Below are 19821 nucleotides of genomic sequence, written 5' to 3'. Positions count from 1 at the left end.
TTAATTTTGCTATCGCTCAGCAGAAGGGCAATGCTGGTGTCAGATGCCAGACAACAGCATTAGAAGAAGCAGCAGTTCTCCAAAAAGAGACAGGCATATATTACAGCATTTGTGCAATGAGTCAGAAAAAGCTGTAAATCAACCAAAGATCCTCTGAAATGAAGCTGCTTTAGGAATATAAAATCTGTCATGGGCTGAGGATCTAGGAAGGCAAGTCATCCGTTTGAGTTGTATTTCATAATCTCATGCTATCAAACTTATGTTGTAGTTTCCCTCTTCCTCACTGCTAGAGAAAGCACCTTCCAAATGGCTAATGCAAGGTGTGTCATACACTGTAACCTTTCTGGGCAAGTAGATTACGTGTCTTGAACAGGTGAGACTTAATTAGACATAAGTAGTTTTCGGTCTGTTCACAATTCCAGAACAAATCTAGTGTATGACCACTGGCAACTGACTTGTTTTCTTTGTATTTATCTGCAAAAGAAGAGAAAAATAATCAAGCTTTTCTTTAGAACTCTTGTTTGTCCACTTAAAACATCTCAGCAATGGGCTTTGCTATGTCTTTGCAAAGCACTTACCAAAATAAATAAATAAATGCCAGTTATGGACCCACTTTGTCCGAATAGTAAATTAAAATGATCTTAAGTGACGATATTGTTGAATACATAGGCACAGAAACAATAGAAATAGTAAAGGTAATTTTAAAATTTAATCAGAAAATCAAAACAATGGAAAAATATTACGAAGGTAGAGCTCATCAGAGCAAGCAGAGTCTATTGACTGTTCAGCTGTCCAAGCATAGAGCAGAAAATCTCTCGTTTAGCTATCACTGAGTACAATGACCACTATGATCCCAGCTGTAATCAAATACATAACTGAAAGTGAACTAAACCAGAGAAAACAAAAAACACAAGGCCAGATCTTTCCACCACTGACTTCAATGGAATTACCTGGCTGGATACTTCCACTCACTCCAGCAAATCAAAAGCTAATAATAATTACTCTGAACAGCTTCACGCTGCTGATGGTATTGTTCCCATAAACTAGAAAGCTTATGCACAATGACGTAAATTAGTAGAACATTCTTTTTCTTTTTGCTTTTCTGTCTATGTAAAAATTATATATATATTACCCTCATATTTACATAAAGCACAACAATGAATTCAGTAGCTGAGTCAGCAGCTGTTCATCTGCATGATAGCATCTGCATCGTTGCATTTTACTCTGTTCCAATGCATCTTAAGTCATAAAATGATGTAATGGGGAACAGAATTCACCTCCACTTACTGTTCAATATATGAAGACTGATGACAAGAAACTGTAACAGGCAAATAAGAAAATAAGTATGAAATGCATCTACAATAATATGGAACAATTATCTGTCACAAAATGTAACCACTTGGAAATTCAGTCTGTCAAGGAACTGGACATTTAATTATTGTAATCATTCTAAACAAGAACTAATTGAAAATGAAGATTCATTTTTATCTAGAATTTTGCTTATGAATTTTAAGTACATTACCTATTAGGATATAACCAAAGCTATGAAAACCCAAACAAATTATCCTCCTTCCAGTAAGCCTTACTTATGCAGTACAAGCATGCTCTCTTTTTATTTTCTTTTTTTTGAGGCATCTGAATGAATATTTCTAGCTAATGGCTAAATTCTTTTCCACATCTGGATTCAAAGAGGCAAGAAATATGTATACTTTGCTATTCCCCTGGAGAATGGATTTATTTTAGGACAAGAAAAACTACGTCTACTTCCAAAATTTCTCTCTTCCTCATGCTTTCCTGCCATAACTTATGAATGTAAAAGTTCAGCTATCTAGAACTATCTAAGGAAACAAATTTAATTACACAGATATAACCAAAGTATGTCCTACAATAATTGCTACTAAGTTCCATCTTTTCACCTTCATACAACCTTGATAGTTACAGAATCACAGCTGAAAACACACCGAGACATAATTTGCTAACACTGTCCTGCTAATTCACTTACCATTGGGATCAGCTTTGTATTTTTATGTTGCATTGTATGTGAGAAGTACCCCAGAACAATCCATAGAATCATGGAATCGTTTAGATTGGAAAAGACCTTTGAGATCATCCATATCAGTCCTAACGCAAGCATTTTCTTTCTATGACTCCTTAGGTTACATTCATGTTCTCAACTCATGTAAAACAATTTTATATATCTTAGAGTCATTAAGAAAGTCTTATCCTTGATGCACTGCAGAAGTTCAGGTGTGTTCTTCCAGGAATTTCTGCCAGGTGTCAGGTCCTTGGGAATCCAAGTTTCACTTCAGGCAGAACCAATTCTCCTTGCGTTTTCTTATGAAATGAAAATGTACCATTCTGTGTAGCAAAATGCAGGTCCAGGAACTGCAGCCACAGTTGAAAGGAGAAGTGTTGTCCTTTTTGCTGACTAGTTTTGCAAGTTCAAAGAATTAAGTGGACAGCATCACCACAAGAAAGGGTCTCTGTGTAAAAGCCAAGCAAGAGTTGCACATGCCATCATTCTGGTAGTGACCCACAGGTTTATCCTTTGCTACCGTGTTACCTATAAAAGAAGGGAAAAGAGTTAACTACACAGAAGTGATAAAATAAGAATGATAGAACATGCTTTGTTGCTACAAAGGAATTGTACACATGAGTAACATCATGAATGAACTTGCAGCAGCCATACTTAAATACCTTGAACAGAAACAAAATTTATATGCAAATGTTAAGCACACTGTTTTTCAATAGTATAAGGGAGATTTGCAGATTTTAAAAATGGCCATTCACTATCAAATTTGACACCAACATCTCTTGGAAATCTCCTTCTGCTTCATTTTGCTCAGCATCATTTTCAACACCAATGCCTACAGCACAAGTATACAACTTACATCCCAAAGGACCATTCATGCAAACTGCTACCCATTCCCAGCGGTCTGTCTTATGGGAGGGAACCAGGGATCAGACAGAACATGGTCTGCAAAGGGAATTAATTGCTCTTGCAGGAGAAGCTGCTTCTAGATAGCACTTCTCCCACGGGACCCGCAGTCTTCTCCCCTTGCATCCATATGCACCCTCAGCCAGGTGCTCCAGGGATGTATGTGTAACCCTTAATGTACACACGGTGCACAACCCCAGTGGGTCTGGCTATGCCATCAGGAGAGGTCATGTCAGATGTGCCACCCTGGAAATGGGTGAGAAGAGGCAGCCTGCAAGGAGGAAAGCTTTGTCAGCTCTGCACTGTAGTGTCCAGCTGTGTTACAAAACTGAACAGACACTCAGCATAGAGAAGTTTTTATTTCCTTCCCTGAAGTAACTGATCATACAAGCTCTTCAGCTTTTCGCATTCTAACTGTCCCACTCAGCTACTAACTATTCATCTAAACACTGAGTAGCATCAGGAGTCTCCTGTGCTCTGTATACTTCAAATTACTCTAATATTTTCATAAAATGAAAAGATAAAGGACTTAAAATTGATTAGATTGCATTTTCTCTTTCAGTCTATAATTAACTTGTGGAAGACATTGTCCCAACTGTCACTGATCCCAGGTCTTAGAAAGCTTTAAAAATTGATTAGAAATTTAAACAGTAATGAGATCATCTTTGCTACATAACATATAAAAAAAATTCAATATGGAATGGATCTCAACTCTCACATTTTAAATATAAGCCATCTATTAAATTTGAAGAATTTCATGTATGTGTACATTTTCTATAATTGTCCCTAAGGGTTTTGCTGTGTCTTTCTGATTTAAGTATCCCAGCACTGAGACACACGGGCTGCTGCATGATATGGACTACTGGTCTGACAGTTTACACAGTCCTCTTTGTGTAAAGTTTTAGTAGTGCACTTCATACATATTTTGTTGATTGAGCTGAGTTTAGACAAATCTTTGGTCTATTTTTAAAATAACTTTTTAAAAAAGTTATATCATACTTTCGTTTTCCCTGTAACAGGGTTTTTCCTTCCATTCTATTTTCTTTCCAGTTCAATATTGCCTGTGTCACTATTTTTTTCTCAGAATCTGGAGTTACCATTACTCATTGTATTTGAACAGCAACTACATCTTGGTAGAGAGAGAAAACCACCTACAAGACAGGCAAAACACCTACAGAGGAAATACAGATGCCAGGACAGATTCTGTAGCACAGCTTTTGCTGTCCAGCATGTGAACTTGGCAGCCAGGGCTTCCTTAAGGTATGGGAGAGAGAAAGAAGCCCTTGTGGGATGTCCGCTCCTGCAGAGGGGCACAGTCATGGTCTGAGACCACCCATTCCTCTCTACATGACTTTGGACAATCCTAAACAACTCAGCTTGGATGGAAATGTGCCTGCAGCAGGAGGCAATGAATGCCTCCGACAAAACCTTGGACATACCATGTCCTTTCTTACTTGAAGCAATAACGAACTTCGTGATTTCAGACTGATTCTCAAAAGGTACAATACTAAAAGCCAGCTACAGGAGTACAACTTGGCCCTTAGGCCTTCAGTCATCAACGTCTATATAAAGTTCTTTCTTCTGCCCTTCATCCCTTTAACATCTACTGAAGGCATCAAGGATATTCCCATAAGGTCCTTTTGTTATAAATTGCCAGCTCTCTTCTGGCATGTCCAGAGATGAAGTTGTCTTATTCAATATCTAAAGCTCCTTCTTTCGTCCGTCTCACCATGCAGTGTGATGCTACAACACTACCCTTTATCTACATATGAGTAGTTAAAAGTCAGTGCCTGTGAAAAAATCTCAAGGCTGAGGGTAATCTATACCATTCAATAACTGACTGCCAGTTACCCATACTGACTCTGGAGTGTGCAGGCAAATGCTTTGGTGTAGTATCCATCTTTGCTTATTAACTCAGACTGTAACCTAATCAACAACATCCATTCTCAACTAGAAGAGGCCGTAAAGGGAAAAGCTAAGCATTCGTTTTTCCTTGCTATTGCCTGCTAAAGACTCCTGTGTTATATTTAGATATGCAGTACACTGTGATTTGTTGAACTTCAATGAACTGAACTGATTTTAGATTGCTAAGCAGACAGAGGACATGGTATTTTCTCTCTGCTGACCATTAATTAAGAAACAGGACGGCATAGCAAAGTTTTTTTTAAACAAAACAGGCAGTTCAGAGGATGGCCTGTAATTAGAAACGATCTGAAGCAGCTTCATTTCCAGAGGTTCTCAGTGTCCCACAGTTCTCACTGACATCAGTGCAGATTTTCAACGACTCCCAAGACAGGCTACTTCTTTCAAAAGCCAAAAGAGCTTTTTAGCAGCACAGGAATCTGACTTGAACTGACCGTGGTAAAGACCTTGGATCCATGCAGTCATTCTGCAAACTGACAAACTGATCCTGGAACATGATTATCCCTCTAGCACTGGTCACAACTGAGTAGTTCCTTTGCTCACTAAAGACTGAAGCAGGGCCTTCTGCAGTTTGACCCCAACTCCCAATAACTTAACTAGGCTGTCAGTGAAGGGGCAGTTCTGACCCAGCATTTCCCTCTCTGAGAGCAATTGCATTAATCATCACTTTCAAAACCACTGAGGAGTCCAGTACTGGTGCTCACACCCACAGATGCAATGCAATAAGCAAGTGCTGTCAGCAGACTGCCACCTTCAAATATAGGCCATCTCTGTACTTGCCTTTGTGGTTTTGACTTTATTTCCACTGCTGCAAGACCAACCTGAATAGTCTGGCAGCACTTTACAGTCCTCTCCATCCAAACAGGGGTTCATATGACACCACCACTTCTGCAGGACAATGGAAGCTAGAAAAAAAAAAAGGAAAGAGAAACAGAATATATATATATTTTTTTTAAATTACTGTTGGTTTTAGTAGGCAGGTTGTCTGTACAATGTTCAGCTGTTTGATTTCAAAAGGTAGAACCAACAGTTCCTCTTTTAATAGCTGATCACACTGATTGTGTTTGAGCTAAAATTGTGACTAAAAAACTGCACTAGCACACAGAAGGGTAAACGTCACGTGCAAATGATGAAGATGGGCAAGCATGGCCAGAGACTGACTCCAGCATTTGAACTGACCTCTGGAAGTGCCCTTCCATCTCCACTGACTACAAAGATGACTTGTCTCCTTCATTTACATGCGTCAGTCAAGTACCTGCTGTAAGGTGGAATGAAACTAAGGCTTCTTGTTTAACCCAGCTATGCGTATGCAAGACTGGAAGAAGAAATGCCAGTTTCTCCCTTCAGTGGGTGAGAAAATAGAATTGCACAGAGATGTAAGCATGTGAGTTCTGTCAGCAAACACTGCACATAAGAATGTGGAAGCCACTGGAAAGCATTAGATTATTGACTAAAAATCTACTTGCAGTTTCATTGCCAGTTTTTCAGTTTGTTTTGGAAGACTAATGTAGCACACCTTAACTGCGTAAATGTATTAATTTTCTACCTTTAAGCCAGTTTCCATTAATAAGACCATGCTTGTTATTTCTACAAATGTAGTCATGACTTTAGAATACTACTGTTAACAACAGATATACTTCAGGAGCAGGACTGCTTGGAACAGGAGTGGTTCACTCAGTGCTTCGTTCCTGACCACTTGTGCCCATGCAACCTGCCGGTCACTGTGACCACGTGGAACTGAAGATGGTGAAACTGTCCCATCATCTCCAGCAGTAACATCTTCCATTAAAACATGCACAGATGTGAACAGGAAACATTGCTGAGTCAATCTGTAACTTGAAGAAGATCCACAAGCTCTTTGTCAGACTGCATATTTCACCTTCTATTCATCTCTTGTTTAGACACATTCATAAAAAGTGACTCCTACCCTTCTGCTGACTGATTTCTATTCTGTGCAGATAACTCTCCTCAGAGTAACGGCAACACTTCAAAATACTTAATACAGATCTCTTTCCATTAACTTCCAGCAAATCCCCAATTCTTTGCTGTAGCAATCCACTAATTCTTACATCCATTCTAAGTCAAATTTATTTGTAGTTGTAATGTCCACTCTGTTGATTTGTATGTTCTAACTAGCTGTAGCTGTGTGTCAAACACATCCCTGAGATTATTCCATCAAAATTCTCCACCAGAGCCTTAGCCTCACCTTCATAGCTGGTGTTCTTTAACTATCATTGTCCCTGCAATTGTGTGACTCACTGCAGGAGTTTCCTCCTTTTTTCAGATTGAGGCACTCTTGGAGAAGTTTCAACAGATGAGTTTCTAAGGAGCAAGGGTAACTGTGTCACTTTCATACACAACCACCCTCATAGAGGGAGACTGCTTTGGTTTGACATTAGCCAGCTGATTTGCTGGAAATCAACCAGAAACCCTGCCAGAAACAAATCTTCTGCTGACATCGCTCCCTAGATAATATGACTCCATGGAAACAGTAGGTTCAGAGCATAAAGCCAAAAGGTGTCAGTACTTCACCTCATGTTGCCTCACACAATTCACCTTGTTGTGCCTCCAGTTGTGTTTGGCTACGCATCGTCTTCCAAACCAGTCTGGAACAGGTGAAGAAAGAAACTTCTCCCATTGTCTTTTTTTTTTTTTTCTGACAGCTGAACAATGTCTCTATGAAACACACAGCCTTAGTTTTCTTCTTCTTCCCACCTCTTCTGTCATGCTTCCTTCTCCTATATTACAGCAGCTGTTAGCAATCATCATTTTCTCCCTGTGAACGTATTAAACGTGCTGCAATCCAGTAACTTTTCAATCTTCTGCCTGATAAGATGAGCTGATTGAACTTCTTCAGTTTTGCACCAGAATACATTTGTCTTTATTAATGCAGTTATTTCAAACAGGTTCAACTTCGTGTGAGTAGGAGTGTGCCACGTGACTGCCTTGGGCTTGTCATTAATTATCCTTTACCCCACCAGATGACACCATACGTGTTTTTGTCAGGAGAGAATCTATATTTGCTTTTGGGTCACCGCTAAAAATGTTGCAGTGTCAGGTGCAGAGCTAAGCAGTCTCAAATCCCAGTAGGAATGTGCCATTGACTACCACTTCTTACTGGTAACTCTGGGGAGAGATGTGGTTTTGCAGTAGGCTGGGTAACTGACACTGAGCAGTGCCCACAAAGGCATATGTTCAAAATTAAATAGCTTGCAAAAAATAAGACTTAAATCCTCAAATGTATTTAGTAACCAAATATTTAGCTGAATGAATTATACATTATCTTCCAAGGTAACCTGGAATACCTAAGCTTACCCATATTAAACCCAGAAACTATCTGTATTAGTCCCAAAAAACTCCTCAGCAAGTGAGAACAGTAGTGTCTGGCAAATCTCTTTTCAGAAAGCCACATAAACTCTTGTGATCTGCACTTCAGGAATTCCCTGTTAATTGGATACCATATCAGCTTCTCAGTTACACAGGATTGAGATCAGCATCACTTGTCCCTAAGTATCTGTCATGCTGCCTACACACTCAAAATTGGCACAATACTAGTGATCTTCTAGAATAGCCCAAGTATTCTGCAATACATTTTGAATTACAACTGAGCAGAGATCTATTAAACAGCTGGACAGGACTCTAAACTACCCAGGGTCACAATTAAACAAAACAAAACAAAACAAAACAAAGTTTAATCTCAGTTGATGTTGGTTAACACCTTCTTTAGGTAACAATTAGTTATATAGGACCTTCCCACCCTGTTGTGCACCAAAAGGAGAACTGTGATGCAGCTCTGCCTCAGCAGTAACAATGTCAGTATTTCACACATTATTGACCAATACCTTTTTTTTTTTTTTTTTAAATGTATTTCTGTGTATTCTACTTGAACAAGCACATTCATACCGCCTTTAGTCTGGACAAATACAAACATCTTTACCACTCGGCTGGATTAAGCTTTCTTCCATATAAATTTCCAGTACACTATTCATTCTACTGTATATTTCCTTTTATCCTTTGAATACTGACACAGCATTAGCATCCTTTTGAATTCTCAAGTATTCCGAAATCCATTCAAAAACAGTGGGAGGGAAATCTTCTCAGCTATTTCTTCTTTTATCTATTTCTCATATATTGATTTTTTGTTTTCTTGTTTCTATATGCTCTCTTCCCTTCAGTCTGTAACCCAGACGGGCTTTCAGCCAAAATTGTCTTTTTTCTTCACTGTGGCTCTTTGGCCCTACAGAAAATTCTCAACAATTCTTTTGTCCCATTCATGTTTTTTTCTAATCTGAGTGTTTCCTCCTCACAAATTCTAGGACTAATAGAACTGCCTGGATAGAAGATGATTTGGCTAGTGATGCTTTACTTAGAGGCATTTAATGCACTTCGCTAAGATAGCTACTATACAGAAAAAAACAAAACAAAACACATTATTAATGTTTTATCTTCTTGGCAGTAGCTGTTAGACAATCTGGAGGTAATTACTCAAGGATGTTTATTTCCATAAAGAAAATGGGTATAAACAAAATCTCATGACTACTTTAAATGTAATTTAGTCATTGACAGAAGAACAAGTTGACCTTTGCTAGGCAAAATTTTCTATAGCTGCAATCAAACAGTATAGCTACAACTCTGTCTAGAGTGTGCAGGGTGTGTGGGATGTCTTCTCTGCATATTTAAATATTTTCTTTCATATACTCTGCTTTTTTCTGACTTCAGTGGCTCAATTTGTCTACAGCAACATTTCTCAAAGTATCAGATGGGCCTGTGCTTGGAGGCTCAAACAACTCCCAGGAAAATCAGTTGTGTGTGTGTACAGAAGAGCTAGTCTTGCTTTTCTTGTTTGCAAATGCTTGTCAATAGCTTTCACAACTAAGTTCAAACACACAAATGACAGAGTTTATTGTTGGATGCATCCAAAATGTAATTAAGTATGTGTTATCATGGGCAAAGGATAAAAAATATCCTGACCCAAAGAGTTCATGCCTGCGCTCTCATCTAGGCTATGACAAGTGATTTTACTATGTTTGTAAAAGTGTTAGGAACATCTCTGTCTACAGCAAACATTGATTTTCAGTTCATATTCTTCTTTTTAGATGAAGTATTATACTTTGACTTCTACCACCACTATTCAGAGCTTTCAAGATGAAAGACACTGTGGAAAAGCAAAGTACTCTATCTCTGTCGGTGAGGCCCCACAACACGTGAAGTATTGCTGCACAACATGAAAAACGACCAATTTGCAGCAATCAAGGCACTTAAGACTTTCACTTTTGTATTTGCAAAGTTCAGCTAGCTTTTACTTCCCTTTCTGCACCACTTCAACGTCTTTTCTGTGGAACTCACCTGGATATCTATAGTTTCTTCTGTAACACCCAAGTACCTGGTTTTCTCCTTAGCACATGAGAAAAGATGTCATTTCTATGTATGAGTGTATGTCTGCATGTAATTATGCAAACCTCCATTCTGACTTGGCTCTAATAGAGTCCCTCCTGAAATATTGGTAGCTGTGAATATTGGTACATGTATTCACTACTTATTTGAGCAGGGCTTAGCCTTAGCATATAGTGCTACTTCAATAAACTGCTGCTTTAAACCTGACCTTGTGTAAAATTCTTTAACATCTGTCAACCTATTTCAAAATGTAAATATCCAGCTGGTCTATGTATTCTAAAAAACATTATGATGGGCTTTATAAGCCTATTTCATGGCCTATATATACAAAAGGGCACAATACCCAGCAGTCATCAACAAGGAGCTCTGATGAACTAGGTTCTACCCCCACTCAAATTAACAAACAAGCTGTCACCGAAACCCCGTGGGATCTAGGTCAGACAACCCATATGCTGCAAGACTGTTAAAACTACAGAAAAATACCCAACTAAATTAAAAACCTGTAAAATACTAAAACCAAATGTATAAATTTCAAATGAGAAAAGCTTATTTTAATTTTATTACAACTTACTTGAAAAAAAATCCAAATAAGTTATAGCAGAAAGCTGCTCAAATGACAAGTCCGAGTCCAGAACAGAATGGGAAGTACAGTTTGTCTGGACTTTGCTAAAGCCCCAGACCTTTACAGTCTTCCATATTCTGTGAGAATCTATTTCTTGCAGCAGTCTTCATATCTCATGGAGCATCTAAAGTCTATGACCAGTGATATGCTTGCCTGGCCTAAAGAAACCTCAAATCAACTCATTTCTTCCTGGTTTGTTAACACTAAAAAGAAATCAGACCTTCATTTAAAAATAGCAAGCAGAAGATTTCTGTAAAATCATCATGCAGATCTCAACAAAATTAAATGTAATTACTTAATTATATAACCATCCGTTTTTTTGGTCACGAAAGGAAAACATAATTACATTCCAATAGTTTTATAAAGGCTGCTACTCTGCATAGAACATGAAAAACAATCCCATGTACTCTGCTCCAATAGTCATTTTGGTGCTGCTCAAGAACAGGTGAAGGATGCAAACCCTAAAATAGTCACAGACAATGTCAACATAAGAGAGATTGACTTCATCTCATTTACTATTGTTTTCCATCATGACTTGCACAGAATTGTTTTCCTTCTAAGTGTGTGTAGAGGGCTAAAATCCTGACAGAACATATTTTCTAAATCCGAATAGAACATACTTAAACATATTTGCTATCAAAATACTAAACACTAAGCTAATTTTACCAAGAATTCCAATAGGAAAAAGCATCTCCCTGTGTAAGACAAAAGATTACGTAGTCTGACACAACAGGTGAGTGGTACTTTATGGACACATGCTCATGAATGTGAACTGCTTTGTTTTCTTACTTAGTCCAAAGACAGTTTGTCACGTAAGTAATTTGAGGGTGATCTGTCTCTGGAACAGGATCCCCAGGGAAGTGGTTGTAGCACCAAGCCTGTCAACATTCAAGGGGCATCTGGGCAACGCTCTTAGCCATATAATTTAGTTTACGTAGTCCTGCAAGGAGCAGGGATTTGGATTTGATTATTCTATGATTTGAGGTAGGAACTGCAGGTACCAACCTACATGTCATGCATGATCAACAGCACAGAGACAATTGATGCCCTAGTGTAAATGATAACTACTGCTGGATAAGGTCTGAAGTTCAAAGAAAATACTTAAAAAGATTACTACAAGCCAATTTTTCTATAATTTTTTTTCATTGTGTTAGAAAGGTAACTCTGTGCTTTGGGCAAGTCCTTCCCTTTAAGCTCAGGGCAAAACATAGGCAAATTAAACAGCCCTGCATTCAGTAAATAGGTACTGGAAAAGAAAATGAAATATCTGTCTCAGACTGAAGCAAGCAAATTCAAAATGCAAACTGTTTCTGGCTTCCACAGTGTAGAAGCCTGCTGGAGGATATGTATAGAGTAGGAGAAAACACATCTAATCCTGAGGCTAAGGACAGATAGTTACAGTTTCTGTGCTACAGCAACTGAATGACTCTGACTGTAGTCCCAGATGCTTGCAAAAATAAGCAAAGCAAGCTAAAGCATTACCCTAAGGGGTGAGGGGGAATATCAAAGGCTTCCACTTTAGAAACCTAAATCTTACATTCATAGTATTTTGTTGCATTTAATGTCAACTATACTTGAAGAAAAAACAGCTACTAAATTCTTTCAGCAACTATTTGCATTGACTGAACTAAGCTTCTACGGTATCATACGTTTATATCTTTCTCTCACGGAATAAGTGTCACCTTTGCAGTCTTTAAGCAAGTTTAAAATAACGCCTAACTTTTATTACCTGTTCTATGCAAAAGTATTTCTGTTGTTTGACGTGTCACCTAAAGACACACAAGGCACTTCTGATTCGACAAGAAAACTACTTAACGAATTGCACAACATAGTTTGGGGTTTTTTTCATGCTTATTATTTTTATTCCTCGTAATTCAGGAACAAAATCATTGTTAAATAAGATGTTCTCAGAACAGATAACAAGTTTAAAAAAAATCAGACATGAGTTTTATGTTTAAAATCAAATATCTCTGAATGGTAAATTCAAAATTTGATTTTGAAGCTCTTGTTTCTTATTAAACTTGTAATGGTTGCAATTTTGTGAGTAAAAGAATGAAAACAGAAGGCTCTTGCTTATGAATTAATGTAATGAGGGATCTGGTAACTTCTAGACTTTTTCTTAAAACAAGCAAGCAAACCAAAAAACCCAACTTGTTTAAATTAACAAGAAGAGCAGCAGCCTCTCCAGGGAATAGACTGCTCAGGGAAGAGGTTGCTGGTGTCAAAGGAAGAGAGGAAAGCCAGAGTTTCTTAACTGCTGGTAAGACAGAGAGAAAAATGGTGGGGGTGAGGTGCAGAGTGAACCTCAGGGAAGCAAGCTTTATACAGCCTCAGAATGTCTGGTCAATTTATTTACTTTAATTTCAAATGAATTATGCTGCTAAAAGCATAATGATGGCAATGTTGAGCTCTGTGAGGATTTCAACATCTACCCAGGATGATGGACTAAGGCAATTGTACCATGTTTTTCCTTCATCAGATAGGTGATGTAGCTCAGACCCTGTGTCCTGTGCAGCTTGTTCTGCTCTCCCAACTCTGATGTACTTGGGGTTACAAAACACAAAACTGAATAGACACAGGGCACCATTATAGCACTGATGTTCAGCATAAGAGACCACTAGGCACATAAACCAGTGAAACATTAATCTAGAGAACAACTCTCAAAATCAGATATCCCAGCACTATCTCCATGCTAAGTTCTAGGGCTGCATTTATTATCTAGTGACTTCTTACTCAAGTTTAAAGACAACTAGAAGGGTTAATACCACAAATTTTAATTTCTTGGCTTATGCTGTTTTCAGAATAATTTTAAAGGAGAATTCTTGTGTGAAAAAATTAAGAAGTTTTGTTGGCACAGACACGAAATGGACGAGTACATATATTAAGAGGATTAATTACACCTAGATTTATGCACAGACTCATTATCATCAGTGCACAGAGATGTTTCCAAAATTAACAAAAGGAAGGATTACGCTTTTGAGGCAGTGGGAAGTCAAACAATCAAGGAGACTAAACTTCTCAAACAATCTTAATGAACCATGAGTGAGCAGGAGATTGCTTACCTTCCACGCATGAGGGCTGAGCCCTTGTCGTACCAGCCACCTGCCCTGGGAAACAGGAGCACTTGACTGTTTGTGATCGTTCTTCAATCCGGTTCTTATTGCAGCAACGATGCACTGCCACAACTTCACATGTCCCTTGTTTGACTTGGTGCTGGCCTAATAATTGCAGAAATAAGCAGCGGAGAGCAAAACAAAATGTCAGTGCATAAAGAAAAAGCCAGTTCATACAGTCCTACAAGATACTGAATATCTCAAATGTTAGTTTAAATCCCAGGAAGATGAAGGGGCAAATGATCTTGTAGGATCTGACTTATTCACCAAGTTTATCCTATTCTTACTAATAAAGATTAGTTCAACAAGTCAATTTTTCAATTTGTCTTTCCTGGCTTTTATATAGGGAGAAAGGGAGATTGGAGTAGTTAATTAGATGGATTAAGAAGACATGCAGAGACAGAGCACACTCCTCCTTCCTTTGGCTTCCTGTCTTGCATTAGATTTTACATTTCATTCTTTTCCTTCATAAATGGACAGGATAATATTTAATGCAAGAGAAACTTATTTTAAATAGTAGGGAAACTTTCTAACATGAAAACATGTAAGCACTGCTTGCTATACCTATCACTGCAGGTATGCTAAGAAAAAATAGGCTGAAAAGCTGTCTTAGTGAAGTTTTGTCAAAAGAACCCCAAAATCAAATCAAGCCACCTGGATTTCTTGAGTTCCTTACCAGTCCATTTTGAAGAAACCTGTGTTAAAAATTACATCCTATTGCTTTCTTCTCAAGTTCCTTTCCTCACAATTCACTGTCCCATTTATCTGAGTTTATTTTGCCCTTCCTCTCCTTCCCTCACTCCTGCCTTCACACCTTACTTCCACTGCTCCTTGCACCTGATCATTTTCTTCCATTGCCAAACTTATTCTCTGTGCTGCCTAAAACCCTTTCTCAGCAACCTCGCTTCACAAAACCCCTCTCCTGTTTGCATAAATCATTTCTGCATCCTCACTTGCCTGAATAGCCTTCAAGTGTTTCATCTTGCATTTGTCTCATCTTATTTAGAGTAGAGCCTTGGATGGCTCTTATCTATGTTTGTAAAGCACCTTGTAAATTAACAGCACTACAGAACAGGGTGGGTGTTTTTAATAAGTGAGCTAGACAAAGAAACAACACTGAGAATAATAAAAATATTCACCATCAAAGCAGAACAGCTCCTTCTATGACAGTAGAACACAGTACAGATATTGGCCTATATGTGGGTAATATCAAAAGGTACAGCTGACTAAAGAAGGGAAAGCAAAAGGGAGATCACTCATCAGACGATCCCCCAAGATTCTCCTGTTTCATGCTCACTTGATGCTTGCCCTGTTTTGTCTGGGATCTTTTGGGGGTTGTTTGGTTTTGTTGTTGTCGTTGAGGGGGTGGTGGGGGTGTTTTGTGTCTGTTTTCTGTGTGTTTGCTTGTTTTCTCCCAGTATCTATTACTAATACCAGACATGGGATTTTGAAAGAGAGCATCTTGCTCTGATGCAATATAGCCAGGCTTACATCCTTATAGATTCAAACATACTGAGTGATTAAGATCACTGTACTTTTTGGCAGAAATATTCATGAGTTAATTAAGTGGGAAATCTTAACCTTCAAAAGAGTTAACAATGCAACCTAAGCTTCTAAGTGGATTCAAAAAAATGAGAGTATTCAAGTATATGTGTATATACATATATAACTTTTCAAAAGGTTGGATTGGCAATGTTCTTTTCCTCTGTGTGATTTGGTTTCATGAGTATTTCAAGCACAGCTAAAGGGCTGCCTGACTTTTGTTGCCAAATTTTTACTCACAGCAGCCTCAATGGACAAAAAATTATGTATATGCAATCTTGGAAAGGAAATTTAGTCTTCTATTTGTACACTCAACATGTAAAGAGAAATTAAATACAGAGAGATGGTTTGGGGTTTTTTATTCTGATGAAAAGGCTACACTGTACTTTTAAGCAAAATATGCTACAGCATAAAAATGCATAATGTATTTTACAGAAAGTTGGAAAAATGTTCAGGACAGCATAAAAGTATCTTACATAGCTACTGTAATAAGTTTATTGACAGATTGTGAATTTTCATGCGAGTACCTAACACCCATATCATAACAAACGTGAAAAAATGAAAACAGCTACCAACTTGTATGCCAGTAGTTTCTCTGTTAATCAATATGGAAAATAAATACATAAATAGATAAATGAAATTGGCCATGCCACTTCATTCGAAAGTATTTTTCTATACCTCTCATGACAATGTTTGGGGATAATAAGAGGATGGCCAGGGGTTCTGACAGAAAAGATTTTGCGAAATGAGGTTGTTAAATTAAGAGAGTACATTGATTTATTAGGTCTACAGCCCAAGTCAAAACCCTCTGAGTAAACAGGGAAATTTTCCATTGGTTTCCTACAGTGCTTACAGTGGTGGTCCTGCATTCACTGGAGTCAACAACATTCAGGAGAACCAGGTCACAGTCTGCACTGTCTCCTGAGAAGGAGATTTTATAAGGGAGGGACAAAAACCCAAAAATTTGGATCCGCTCAGGCCACATACTTGAGTTTGGTGTGTATCTTATATGAAAGACCAAGCAGCAAGGTCATCTTTTTAATTAAAGTCATTATTCACCAGACATCAGATACCAACATAAGAGTAGAAGCCATTTTTTCAGAAGGTGCATCATAAGGATGGACTAGATCCAGCTCCAACAATCAATATGTAGCTGAAAGAATGTCTATTTTCCAGCTCAGATCCTGTTTCCTTTAGGTGAACAGTCCTGTTAAGTCAATACCAAAATAAATCAAACAGGTTGGCCCTGAGCATGCAGCCCAAAAAACCTGGGGCGACTTTCAATTATCTTGTTTGAATTCTAAAGCAGTGACACTGCTCGCCTGAAGTGCCAGGAGTCAACAGGCACACAGATGTTTGCAGAAGGCAAAATTAAGTCACCTCTTGAATGCATCCTCTGATTTAGTAGCTGTTTTACTGTACACTTATGCATGCTCCACAGCTACACAGGCAAGTAAAAGGAGATGCCCCCTCTTTGTCTGCTGATAGGGGTAGGACACTAAGGCTGGAAAGTGTTGCTGCCATGTGAAGGCAGATAGCGCTCTCCTCCCGTCCCTCATGCGCAGCTCTTACCGAGTTGAACAGTGAGAGGTACTAAAAAGCCAGAGCCATCTGCATGCATCATTTGCATTAATTGGATTGCCCTTGTAATAGTCTTTCTCCTCCTATGTAGTCACATCTATATTTCCTCCTGCTTGTTCACGCACATCTTAACACTTTTTATTCTGTTGAACACCATACGCATTTCTTCTTAATATTCAGATACATCTGTGAACAGGTGCTGAATAAATGTTAAGTGTTAACACGCTCGCTTTCTATCCCATCTTTGTCAGTGTTCAGCAATCTAGAGGACAAGCACTCAGTTTGCAGAGTGGCTTTCAGATTTAAGGAAACTCAAAGAACATCTCAAAAACTAACCATCAACTCAGTCTCTTCCTAGATCTACTGAAACCCGTTGTATCTACATTCAGGGGCTCAAAAGCAGCAAAAATAAAGAATATAACAATACTTTCCTGCACATTTTAATCTCCATCTTGCACTAGATAAACCTTCATCTCAGGTTTAAAGTACATTTAAGGTACAGCTGAGAGCATAATGATAGAAAAACCTCACTAACAGCCTTAAAATATTTTATAATCAAGAGATTCTCAGGAAGCCAAGCCATTAGAAGAGCAGGGACTGAAGAATTTCTAAGGCGTAAGGATCACAGTAAGTGAATTCTATGTCAGACACATCAGGAGATCCATTTCAGGGAGAAATGCAATGAGAGAGAGGGAGAAAGCCAGGCTCTGGAGAGCAAAGCCCCTTTGGGCTCACTTCTAAAAAGCCCATAAATTCATATCTCTTCACCTGTGAGCCTATTCAGATCTTCAACCTAAGGGCTGTCAACATTTGCAGTTAAAATTCAGTTACATCTTCACATTTAAATAAGAAAACTCTCCAAGGACAGATACATTTTATCAGCAACAGTACCAGGGAAACGCTCCCGTGGCAGAACACCTCCTGCATGCTGAAGAAGGGACGTCTGCCAGCCCAGCACTGTGGGGGACAGAGGATGAATGTTGAAAAGACGGGGCTCTGTGCTACCTCTGATCAGGAGTTTGGCATTTGTGTTGCTCTCCAGATCCCAATTTCTTTACAGCTTATCTTCCCTAGAAATACTAGTGCTATTCAAGTTCACTAAGGATACTTTCCCTGTCTCTCCGTACAGGGTACAGACCTACGAGGATAGGGCTCGCTAATGGAAACAACCTCCAGGACCTACCCTGCTACAAATTTTTCTGCCTTTCGTAATGAGACACGTACAGGTAATAACAACCTTCAGGTGCCCACCGCCAGAATGTCTCCTAATGGCCTCATGGACTGGTTACATGAAGGGTCTGTGACCATTCCTTTGTTACTTGTGGGCTTTCCAGCCCAGAAGATGGTAGAGTGTGTGGAGCTGTTAGGCAGCCCTTACAGTTTTCAGAGAAGGCAGTCATCATTTCTGAAGAAGAAGTACAAACTAGAAAGTTATTAGGTTTGCACATTACAAGCCAGCACAAGTGTTGTGAGTAGAGTTGACTGAACTGTTTGTTCTCAATTTAAGACTTTTTTTCAACTAACATATTTGACAAGACCTTATTTTCACTTTCTTCATAGAAGTCAGGGGGCAGATATGCAATTAATGCTTCTAAAACTCTTTGAAATTCTCAAATGAAAAGAGAGAAATACAATTATTGTTAATAAAATATCAAACATCATAGTGATGTGCTTCAAAACTACAAGGAAAATATCAAAGAAAGAAGTCAGCGCTCAGAAAGTTGTTAAACAATTCTGTTCACATCCATTTCATCTCTGTGACTAATTCTAATCACTTCCAAGGAGTACTCTTTCAATGCAATATACATGCAGGCAGCACGCCTTTATCAGAAATCCTGAATAACCTCCTCTTTTTCTAATGTCTTAGCTAAGAAACATATGGAAAAGACACATTTAAGAGGAGTTTCTATCTCTGATTCATAAGCTGCCTTCTTTGATGAAGAAAGCAACTAGTACTGCAAAAAACAGCACAACTAGACAGTAGGACAATGTGACCCCAGCTCAGCACAGTCTTTAGTAAGCCTCAAAACCAGCAAGCTTGGCCTGAACTAAATCAACTGAATCATTTATTCAAAAGGTAAGAGGATGCCTGTCAGCAGAGAGATGAATAGTTATGGAACCTAATATTGCAGACAAGAGAAACAAGTTTAGAAGTCAGCACGGATGCTGTTTGGAAGAGGAAAGCATTATGAAAAGCTTGGTGCCACTTCATCATCTGTTCCACCTTCACCTCACGTTGGCTTTTGCTTACAAATATATGAACACACAGAAGCACACACCAAGAGGCAAATATTCATAGAAAAATACATATATTAAAGGAAATAACATTTGTTATTTTTCACTTTTTTTATCAAACATATTTATGAGAACATCTCCAGCTCACGGGGTGTTTTTTGGGGGGAAAGGGAAGAAAGGTGATTTCTAAAGATGACAGCTTTTTTCAGGAGAAGCAGCTAAAAGTCACTTGGAATGTAAAATTAGCACACTAGTTTCTAGGCTGAAAATTTCACCAGAGCTTTTCTCTACTACCATTCCATCACCCAATGGATTTTTTCATAATAATTTCAGATTCATGTCAAAAGGTCTTGACTTAGGTGCTCTCCTTCCTGAAGGATCTACAATATTTATATATATATATACTCTCATAAATTGTCTCTGCATACACAAATCTGTCCAGTTTCACCTTTTCATTTGTTGGCAGTAGGGGA

General features: G+C 38.5%; 1 protein-coding gene across 5 annotated transcripts in view; it reads right to left on the bottom strand.

Moving 5' to 3' along the window:
* Positions 1–687: 687 nt before the first annotated feature.
* TAFA4 (TAFA chemokine like family member 4) overlaps positions 688–19821 on the bottom strand; it is a 76072-nt gene continuing 56938 nt past the window's right edge. For 2 of the 5 annotated variants that reach the window (XM_005505621.4, XM_021291784.2), the window contains exons 4-6: positions 13940–14095; positions 5683–5766; positions 688–2563 (exon numbers count right to left, since the gene is read on the bottom strand). In XM_005505621.4, the coding sequence (XP_005505678.2) occupies positions 2451–2563; positions 5683–5766; positions 13940–14095 (353 nt within the window). In that variant the 3' untranslated portion in view covers positions 688–2450. Of the gene's footprint in view, positions 2564–5614; positions 5767–13939; positions 14096–19821 lie in introns of those variants that run through there. The other 3 variants (XM_065075458.1, XM_065075457.1, XM_065075456.1) reach the window with 2 other exon arrangements.

The sequence above is a fragment of the Columba livia genome, chromosome 10, assembly GCF_036013475.1.
Source record: "Columba livia isolate bColLiv1 breed racing homer chromosome 10, bColLiv1.pat.W.v2, whole genome shotgun sequence".
NCBI classification, from domain to species: domain Eukaryota; kingdom Metazoa; phylum Chordata; class Aves; order Columbiformes; family Columbidae; genus Columba; species Columba livia.
This window is presented reverse-complemented; position numbering and strand designations above follow the sequence as displayed.